Raw genomic sequence first — 11073 nt, 5'->3', positions numbered from 1 at the left:
TCAGCGGCGGCTGAAAGGCGACATCTCTCCTGATCCCGTAGGTAAGTAACCTTTCTTCTTGTATCGGTCACCATCGGGGCGCTCTACAGCAATGTACAGTGGGAACAAATCCCTTTAAGTATAAGAAAATCGAAAGAATTCATCGATAAGGTTTACCTTTTCCATAAAAGCCCAAAATATTGAAAAATTATGTGATCTATCCCACATGGTAAATGCAGGAAAAAAGAACAATAGCTTAATCCCTTTCTGACATCAGACCGTGCACGGTACCAGGACCCCTATGACCGAGGATAGGATAGTACGTCAATGCGATCAACGGCGCTCCGGGGGGGCGCCGCTGATCACGGCCAGGTGTCAGCTGATTATCACAGCTGACACCTGGCACTATGTGTCAGGGGTGGTCACGGACCGCCCCCTGCATGTTAACCCCTGGCACACTGCGATCAAACATGATCGCAGTGTACGGGGGTTTAGAGAAGCATCGTCAGGGAGGGGGCTCCCCCCGTGCTTCCCTGAAACCCCCAGAGCAGCGATGTGCAGCGCTGCTGCGGGGCCTCCTTCCTTGCAGGTCCCCGGATCCAATATGGCCGTGGGACCTTTGGGGGCCTGCAGGGAGGCAGCTTCCTCAGTACCTGCAGAGAGCAGGCACGAGGAAGCCTGGTGCAGCGTCAATGTCAGATTGCTGATCTGTCACAGCGATCTGTGATGTGACAGTGTGACAGTGATGTCCCCCCTGGGACAATGTAATAAAGTAAAAAAAAAAAAAAAAAGTGTAAAAATAATTTATAAAAAAATCGCCAAATAAATTAAAAAAAAAAAATATTCCCTAATAAATTCATTTTTTGGAAACAAAAAAAAACCAATAAAAGTACACATATTTAGTATCGCCGCTTCCATAACGACCCGCCCTATAAAACTGTCCCACTAGTTAACCCCTTTAGCGAACCCCTTAAAAAATAAAAATAAAAAAACGAAGCAAAAAACAAGGCTTTATTATCATACCGCCGAACAAAATGTGCAAAATGCGCAATTAAAAAGACGGATATAAATAACCATGGTACCGCTGAAAACATCATCTTGTCCCGCAAAAAACGAGCCGCCATACAGCGTCATCAGCGAAAAAATAAAAAAGTTATAATAGCTCGCAGAATAAAGCAATGCAAAAATAATTGTTTTTTGCATAAAATTGTTTTTATTGCATAAAAGCGCCAAAACATATAAAACGACAAAAATGAGGTATCGCTGTAACTGTACTGACCCGAAGAATAAAACCGCTTTATCAATTTTACAACACACGGAACGGTGTAAACGCACCCCCCCAAAAGAAATTCATGAAACGCTGGTTTTTGTTCATTCTGCGTCCCAAAAATCGGAATAAAAAGCGATAAAAAAGTCACATGCCCAAAAATGGTACCAATAAAACGTCAACTCGTCCCACAAAAAATAAGACCTCACATAACTCGGTGGGTCAAAATACGGAAAAATTACAGCTCTCAATATGTGGTGATGCAAAAACTATTTATACAATAAAAAGCGTCTTTTAGCGTGTGACAGCTGCCAAATATAAAAACCGCCATAAATAGTAAATCAAACCCCCGTTATCACCCCCTTAGTTAGGGAAAAATAATAAAATTAAAAAAATGTATTTATTTCCATTTTCCCGTTAGGGCTAGGGTTAGGGCTAGGGCTAGGGTTAGGGCTGAGATTAGGGTTAGGGGGTGTTGGGGTTGGAGTTATAATTGGGGGGTTTCCACTGTTTGGGCATATCAGGTGCTCTCCAAATGCAACATGGCGCCTGATCTCAATTCCAGCGTTCTGCGTTGAAAAAGTCAAATGGTGCTCCTTCCAAGCTCTACCATGCGCCCAAACAGTGTTTTACCCCCACATATAGGGTATCAGCTTACTCAGGGCAAATTGAAAAACAACTTTTGGGGTCCAATTTCTCCTGTTACCCATAGGAAAATAAAAAATTGGGGGCAAACATATCATTTTTGTGGAAAAAAATATGATTTTTTTATTTTTACGTCCGGGCGTTATAAACTTCTGTGAAGCCCTTGGGGGTTCAAAGTGCTCACCACACATCTAGATAAGTTCCTTGAGGGGTCTAGTTTCCAAATGGTGTCATTTGTGGGGGCTTTCCACTGTTTGGGCACATCAGGGGCTCTCCAAACATGACATGGCGTCCGATCTGAATTCCAGCCAATTTTGCATTGAAAAAGTCAAACGGCGCTCCTTCCCTTCTGAGCTCTGCCATGTGCCGAAACATTGTTTTCCCCCACATATCAGGTATCAGCGTACTCAGAACAAATTGCACAATAACTTTTGCAGTCCAATTTCTCCTGTTACCCTTGGTAAAATAAAAAAAATTGGACCTGAAGTAATTTTTTTGTGAAAAAAAGTTAAATGTTCATTTATTTTAAACATTCAAAAAATTCCTGTGAAGCACATGAAGGGTTAATAAACTTCTTGAATCTGGTTTTGAGCACCTTGAGGGGTGCAGTTTTTAGAATGGTGTCAATTTTTGGTATTTTATATCATATATACCCCTTAAAGTGACTTCAAATGTGATGTGGTCCCTAAAAATATAATGGTGTTGCAAAAACGAGAAATCGCTGGTCAACTTTTAACCCTTATAACTTCCTAACTAAAAAAAAATTTTGGTTCCAAAATTGTGCTGATGTAAAGTAAACATGTAGGAAATGTGATTTATTAAGTGTTTTGTGTGCCATATCTCTGTGATTTAAGGGCATAAAAATTCAAAGTTGGAAAATTGCGAAATTTTCACCAAATTTCTGTTTTTTTATATGAATGACATTTTACCACTAACATGAAGTACAATATGTCATGAGAAAATAATGTCAGAATCACTGGGATCGATGGAAGCGTTCCAGAGTTATTACCTCGTAAAGGGACAGTGGTCTGAATTGTAAATATTGGCCTGGTCATGAACATGCAAACCACCCTTTAGGGTAAAGGGGTTAAAGGATTTGTCCCAAGATCCGATCTTCAGGAGCACACCGCTCCTCGGCCTCCTGGTTGTCAGGGGGTGGTGCACTCCTGACAATTCTTTTCCCAGCTCTTTATAATGCTGCAGACAGAGGCAGTTTTGACTCTGCAGCACTGGAAAATCACAGGATCAGAGCAGCACTTACAAGCTGGACAGCAAAAAGCCTGTAAGTGCTGCTCCCATTTCTTTGTGCAATGGTCCTTTACATGCAGTAGATGCATCTATGGCTTAGGCATGGGGCTGAGGCACCTATATGGGGGATGTAGCTCAGTGGTAGAGCGTATGCTTTGCATGTATGAGGCCCCGGACTTTTTTTTTCCACTTATAAATAACTTCCAAAACTTCCGAAGTCCCCAGATTTGCAGGAACAGAAGCTAAGTCAAGCCGCCACCCCGAATTATCAGGAGCGTGCCACCCTCTGACAACCAGGAGGATGACTGGATTCTATTTTTCATTCTACTTAAAAAAAAAGATGTAAAAAATGCAAAAAATAAAATCACCTCCTTCTCCCATTTTTTAAATATTTCATGCAATAGAATGCAAATTAATTATTTAAAAATCCTACAATGGGATTTTCTGTTTTTTTATCTTTACATACTTTTAACTCAGGAAGAGTTCAGAAATCAATATTTTGTGGAATAACCATGATTTTTAATCGCAGCTTTCATGCGTCTTGGCTGCTTTCCACCAGTCTTTCACACTGCTTTTGGGTGACCTTATGTCATTCCTGGTATAAAAATTTAAGCAGTACTTTATTTGATGGCTTGTGACTATCCATCTTCCTTCAATGAGGTTCAGGTCTGGAGATTGGGCTGACCATGACAGGGATTTGATGTGGTGGTCCTTCATCCACACATTGATTGATCTAGTTGTGTGGCATGGTGCATTGTCCTGCTGGAAATACCAGTCCTCAGAGTTGGGGAACATTGCCTGAGTAGAAGGAATCAACTGTTTTTCCAGGATAACCTTGTATGCGGATTGATTCATACGTCATCCGCTAAGATTAATCTGCCCAATTCCAGCCTTGCCGAAGCATCCCCAGATCATCACCGATCCTCCACCAAATTTCACAGTGAGTACAAGACACTGTGGCTTGTATGCCTCTCCAGGTCTCTGTCTAACCATTAGACGACCAGATGTTGGGCAAACCTGAAAATCAGACTCATCAGAGAAGATTACCTTACTCCAGTCCTCTATGGTCCAATCCTTATGGTCTTTGGCAAACTTCAGCCTGGCTCTCCTTTGCTTCTCATTGATGAAAGGTTTTTTTCTACCTTTACATGACTTGAGCCCTGCCTCTAGGAGCCTGTTACGAACTGTTCTTGCAGTGCACTTCACCCCAGCTGACATTTGCCATTCCTTTTGTAGGTCACTTGATGTCATCCTGCAGTTGCCAAGTGATATTCGAATAAGATGACGGTCATCCCAGTCAGTGAGGAGTCGTTTTCACCCTCTGCCGGTCTGTAGCTTTGTTGTCCCCAATGTCTGCTGCTTGACCTTGTTGTAATGGACTGCTGTCTTAGAAATTTTAAGACAACATGACGCTCTCTGTATCCCTCTGTTAGTAAAGCCAGAATTGAGCCCTTCTTTTCCTCACTGAAGACTTTTCAACTCCTTTCACATGGTTATGTTATTTTTTAATTCCTATTACCTTTGGGATATTACTAGCAATTGTTTTGCCATCCAGCTTGTCCTATTGCAAGAGGATTGTGACCACCACAGCAGGTCTTTTATACTTTCCTTCGTTAAATAAGATTTGGTTCCGATGATCACCTAATCAGAAGCACATTAAGTAGAATGAGGTGGACTCTGGTTGTAATTCAACTGACACTGGAATGGAATGGCTGTCAGACATGTAGAGAAGCTGATTTCTATTACACTGTGCAGTGGTCTCCTAATTTCTGCCAGAGCTGTATATATATATATGGTCTTCTTCTGTCCTTGTATATTGACAATTTTGATGAGGTATCTAATAACTCTTTGGGTGGATATTGTGTATTCAGGTCGCCTCCGTAAAAATGTAAAAAAACTTTTTTACAAATTTTTTTCATGATAATATAATAATATATACTGTAGCATGTTTGGGGGTTGACTGACTGCACTGTATACACTGATTTTCGGTTAATGCTTGAATATAGAATATTTATTGTGTATCGAGGCATTTTTGTGTCCTTTCCTTATATTCTATATACAATATCCATCCTGATATCATCTGCAAGTGCTTATATGTTATATACAAGTATGGACGTCTATATATTCAATATAACCAGTAATAGCTGCTATAATATTTTTGTCTTTTTCCTTCGTGGTTCATCCATTGCATTGTACATTTTAATTAGGATTTATCTAACCAAATATTAACTGTATATGGTGATTTAGCAGAATCTCTCCCGTCTGTAATTGTATTTGATATTATGTATTGTTGCTTCCTATATAAATTTCTATCATGTTTGGATCTAAACATCTGATGGCTGATTGGCAGCCTTGTGCTTTATTAATTTTTGCATTTATATCATTTTGTATTATTATATTAACTTTTTGTGGTACTGTGAATTCTGATGGCTGATTGACAGCCCTTATATATATTTATGCACTAGTTTGCTGCTGATATGTATATTCTTTTTTTTTATATGTACGCCGGTTTTGCCAGTACTTTATATGGTCCTCCATCTGTTGCATACTAGTGCGCGTGCACCTCCTTACTGCCGCCATCCCCTATCTGCTTCTGTGCCTGCGATGCACCCGGTGCCAGATCACGTGGGGCCTCATGTGTTTCTGGTTTGGCTGCTGGGTGACGACGCGTCAACAATTGCTGGCTTCCAGCCTTAATTGACTTCCGGGCCTCTGCCTTTTTAAACCCACATATCGGTGACACTTCCATGCTCCCTGAGGAAGGTCTTTTATCCGAAACGTGCGTCGGGGTGTAAAGACTGACCAGCTATTTCCACTGCTACTCTCTGCCAGGTACTATTAATAGGTAACATTGGCCAGTACACTCTATATTTTTGGTCAGCTGTATAAATATGTTGAATACACACTTATCCTGTGTGCTTTATTGATATCTAACTCAATTATCTTTCTAATTTTTGGCTATGTAGAGTATGTACTATTTTACGTGATCCACAGTGGATTTGATACCAATGTGGTCTATGTTTTTGACCTCTAACTGTATTACATTGCTGGTCGCATCTGCCCTCCACAGTGCATGGTTGTTTATCTGCCCACCTGTTATCCTGTCCACCTTTGTCTGTGAAATTTGATCAATAAGGTTATTTTATTTTTTCAGTACCTATGGACCTTATGATTGTATTTCTTTGGTTCACCCTCCCTTGTTTCAATATGAGAACCTGGATATGGAGACATGACTACAATATGGGGACCTGGATGGGGACATGACAACAATATGGGGACATGACTACAATATGAGGACCTGGATATAGAGACATGACTACAATATGGGGACCTGTATGGGGACATATCTACAATATGGGGAACTGTATGGGGACATAACTACAATAAGGGGACATAACAAATGTGCACTCATATTGTAGTTATCGCCACATCCAAGCTCTAAACATTTTTTAAAAAAACACAGCAAAAATGTTCAAAAGGTGTATAGAATAAAAAACGGTATCACTAAAAATGTAACTTTGTCCTTCAAGGAATGCGGCCCCCAAGTTCAAATTAATGAGCAGAAAAGACCGCATCAATATGCACAAAAAGTGCAAAATGCATTAAAATGAATGGGAAGCTTCTTTTAGGCGTTCTTCGAGCGGATATTTTGAGAAATCCGAGAAAAAAACCAAAAACGTGTGAACACAGCCTAACGCAAAGACTGGAGTCAACTGTTATTAAAGTTATCAGATTCTCTATGAGAATTTTATGTAAAGTGAGGCGGTGGTCACACATTCAGAATGCAAGCACAAAGACATACACTGCTGTATACAATGTATTTCTATATACATAGAAACAACTAATACACAGAGTTGGAGTCCACAATATGCTTTAAGGTGCTTTTATTGCTCAATGGCTGGGTCACAGATAATAAAAAGTCATTATTGAGGGTTCAAATACCCTCTAATGTATCCATGAGAGACAACCCGCATATACAGTCATATGTTAAAGTTTGGGCACCCCTATTAATGTTAACCTTTTTTCTTTATAACAATTTTGGTTTTTGCAACAGCTATTTCAGTTTCATATATCTAATAACTGATGGACTCAGTTATATTTCTGGATTCAAATGAGGTTTATTGTACTAACAGAAAATGTGCAATCTGCATTTAAACAAAATTTGACCGGTGCAAAAGTATGGGCACCTCAACATAAAAGTGACATTAATATTTCGTAGATCCTCCTTTTGCAAAAATAACAGCCTCTAGTCGCTTTCTGTAGCTATTAATGAGTTCCTGGATCCTGGATGAAGGTATTTGTGACCATTCCTGTTTACAAAACAATTCTAGTTCAGTTAAGTTTGATGGTCACCGAGCATGGACAGCCCGCTTCAAATCATCCCACAGATGTTCAATGATATTCAGGTCTGGGGACTGGGATGGCCATTCCAGAACACTGTAATTGTTTCTCTGCATGAATGCCTGAGTAGATTTGGAGCGGTGTTTTGGATCATTGTCTTGCTGAAATATCCATCCCCTGCGTAACTTCAACTTCGTCACTGATTCTTGCACATTATTGTCAAGAATTTGTTGATACTGAGTTGAATCCATGCGACCCTCAACTTTAACAAGATTCCCGGTTCCGGCATTGGCCACACAGCCCCAAAGCATGATGGAACCTCCACCAAATTTTACTGTGGGTAGCAAGTGTTTTTCTTGGAATGCTGTGTTTATTAGCCTCCATGCATAACGCCTTTTTGTATGACCAAACAACTCAATCTTTGTTTCATCAGTCCACAGGACCTTCTTCCAAAATGTAACTGGCTTGTCCCAATGTGCTTTTGCATACCTCAGGCGACTCTGTTTGTGGCGTGCTTGCAGAAACGGCTTCTTTCACATCACTCTCCCATACAGCTTCTCCTTGGAAAGGGCGCTGTATTGTTGACCGATGCACAGTGACACCATCTGCAGCAAGATGATGCTGCAGGTCTTTGGAGGTGGTCTGTGGATTGTCCTTGACTGTTCTCACCATTCTTCTTCTCTGCCTTTCTGATATTTTTCTTGGCCTGCCACTTCTGGGCTTAAAAAGAACTGTACCTGTGTTCTTCCATTTCCTTATTATGTTCCTCACAGTGGAAACTGACAGGTTAAATCTCTGAGACAACTTTTTGTATCCTTCCCATGAAAAGCTATGTTGAATAATCTTTGTTTTCAGATCATTTGAGAGTTGTTTTGAGGAGCCCATGATGCCACTCTTCATAGGAGAATCAAATAGGAGAACTACTTGCAAGTGGCCACCTTAAATATCTTTTCTCATGATTTGATACACCTGGCTATGAAGTTCAAAGCTCAATGAGGTTAAAAAACTAATTTACTGCTTCAGGAAGTCAGTAAAAAGTAGTTAGGAGTGTTCAAATCAAGAAAATGATAAGAGTGTCCATACTTTTGCACCGGTCAAATTTTGTTTAAATGCAGATTGCACATTTTCTGTTAGTACAATAAACCTCATTTGAATCCAGAAATATAACTGAGTCCATCAGTTAAAAACTTTAACATATGACTGTAAATTAGTATAGAGCCACAATCCAAAATATAGTGTAAACTCTGCTCTTACCCATAATGCCTCAGTCAGGGACTCACAAGAACGCAGCCCCAACGCGCATTTCGTGTTGGCTTCTTCGGGGGTATTTGTTCCTTGTATGTGGTATTATTCGGTCACTGTGGTGGTAATATGTGGTCTGGTCATGGTGCGGTGGTATTTGTTCCTTGTATGTGGTAGTATAGGTCACTAAGTGGTGGTAATATGGTGTCTAGTCATGGTGCGCTGGTATTTGTCCCCTGTATGTGATATTATTGGTCATTTTAAAAATTGAAAAATAAATAAAAATATACCTAAATTGTATTGGATATTTTCACAAATGTTTAATAGGTTAGAGTAGAGTAGGTCCTGGCCAAAAGTCTACCTTGTCGTGGCGGCGGCTTAAACAATCTTTTGACTGTGGACAGTTCGAGGGTGGAGGCGACGCTGGGGTGGAGCCTGTCCGGAGTCTCCAGGGTGCCCCAAAATTCCTAGTGGCAGTGGCATTTATCAGATTTTTGAATATTTTGTAAGTTTTCTTGTTATTTGACACAAAAGCTGCCTGATGTGTGATCTCAATTCTGAGAACGATCCATGACGAGAATCTGACTCTGAATCTACCATCATAGAGCTTCTCACAATTCGTTTTTCTTTTTTCATAATTCTGCAGCATAAATGACATCATATTCCAACAGTCTGGACTATTAGGGACGAAGCAAAACTACTTTAATTCCCATCTCCCGGATGGGAGCATCTCTGAGCGCTGCGCCCCCTGACAGTCTCGTGACGGTGCTTATGTCCCCTGATGGGCTGCAGACAATCAGCGGCGGCTGAAAGGCGACATCTCTCCTGATCCCGTAGGTAAGTTACCTTTCTTCTTGTATCGGGCACCATCGGGGCGCTCTACAGCAATGTACAGTGGGAACCAATCCCTTTAAGTATAAGAAAATCGAAAGAATTCATCGATAATAAGATTTACCTTTCCCATAAAAGCCCAAAATATTGAAAAATTATGGGGTCACTACTTCAGTCCGGCTTCTTGGTCGCAGGGTTATTATCTTTTATTCACTCCACAATTTTCCATTTTATATTTTATCATATTGATTACCCTGACACCTCCTAACTTTCCCTTTGTCATTTTAATTTTTTAAATACTACTATAGGCAAGAGTTCTGTGAATCTAACAGATGTTTTGTGATATCAGGTTATAACAGCTGCCATTGATAAAAGTCTTTACAAATCAGTGTGAAGAGATTTTAGGCCCTCTTGTGGACTTTATAAGACCTGCAGCTTCCTTAACAGCTGCTCAGCACCCCACAATTGCTCTGCTGTGGGTTCAGTGGGACGAAAGAGGACCCCAACTCTGTAACACCAAAATGCTGCAATCCCTACTGACTGTAGCATCTTATTGGTAGATCTCCGACCATGACAGGTGGGTGTTAATCTGCATAACACAGCGGCACTTCATCCAGATTTCCTTCTACATTTTAAAACATACAAAAAAATTTCTGATTAGGAGATTTTTGGAATAATTTTAATTCCCAGAAACCCCTCTCTGAGCACTTTTGCACAATTCTCTCACCACTAGAGGGAGCTCACTGATTTATCACAGGGTTCAGTGGGAGCTGTTATCACTTGCTAGGAGCTCCCTCTAGTGGTGGCTGAACGCAGAGAGAATTTTATGATTTAGTGAATCTTTTATTGAGATCTCATGTCATGATAAATAGGCAAAGAGAACTCCAGATCCAACTAATATAAGCAGCCTGTAGGCTAATAATGGCACGGTCATATTTTACGCTCAGTTTGTGCACCGGGAATCCTTCTTTTTCAAAAATCTTATTTTTGGGGGGATGGCACGGGCACAAAAGTTGTGACCATCTGCAGCAAGAGTCAGTGGTTATACACTGGTGATCTCCTTCTGTGTGTGCTGGGACCAGACCTATCTCCGATCCCAGCACTTTAACTCCTCAGATGCTGTTATCAATAGTGATTGAGGTATCTAAGGAGCTCGACAGCTGAAGGTCGCTCCCTCTGTCAGCACCCCCCCGCTTGGATTCTTACGGTAACCAAAGTCCTAACTTTGACCTCTGTTCTTGCCCTATACATTATTCTATCAGATCCCCGATAGGCTGCAGCTAAACACTGACAGGTTAGTGCACAGCAGTACATAAGTAGTACTGTGCATTATCAGTGCAATCACAGGATCGCATGTTTATCCCTGTGAGAATTGTGAAAAACTTTTTTTTTCGAGTGTTAGAGAAAAAAAAATCACAAAATCATTTTTATACTTTGAAAGTATATAATTTTTCATCCGCTATGTGCTGATTACACCGCCCCCTAGTGTCTGACACACAATTGACATCAAATTCTTAAAA

At 40.5% G+C, this 11073-nt stretch overlaps 1 protein-coding gene across 1 annotated transcript in view; it reads right to left on the bottom strand.

Annotated features, from left to right (window-relative positions):
• The window catches only part of LOC141083755 (uncharacterized), a 72292-nt gene continuing 61219 nt past the window's right edge, over positions 1-11073 (bottom strand). Inside the window, exons 8-10 of the mRNA XM_073568122.1 lie at positions 9569-9630; positions 6297-6387; positions 1-112 (exon numbers count right to left, since the gene is read on the bottom strand). Coding sequence (XP_073424223.1) covers positions 1-112; positions 6297-6387; positions 9569-9630 — 265 coding nt within the window. The remainder of the gene's footprint in view (positions 113-6296; positions 6388-9568; positions 9631-11073) is intronic.

Source organism: Dendrobates tinctorius, unplaced genomic scaffold (genome assembly GCF_039654945.1).
Source record: "Dendrobates tinctorius isolate UK_male_01 unplaced genomic scaffold, ASM3965494v1 ptg000021l, whole genome shotgun sequence".
Taxonomy (NCBI): domain Eukaryota; kingdom Metazoa; phylum Chordata; class Amphibia; order Anura; family Dendrobatidae; genus Dendrobates; species Dendrobates tinctorius.
This window is presented reverse-complemented; position numbering and strand designations above follow the sequence as displayed.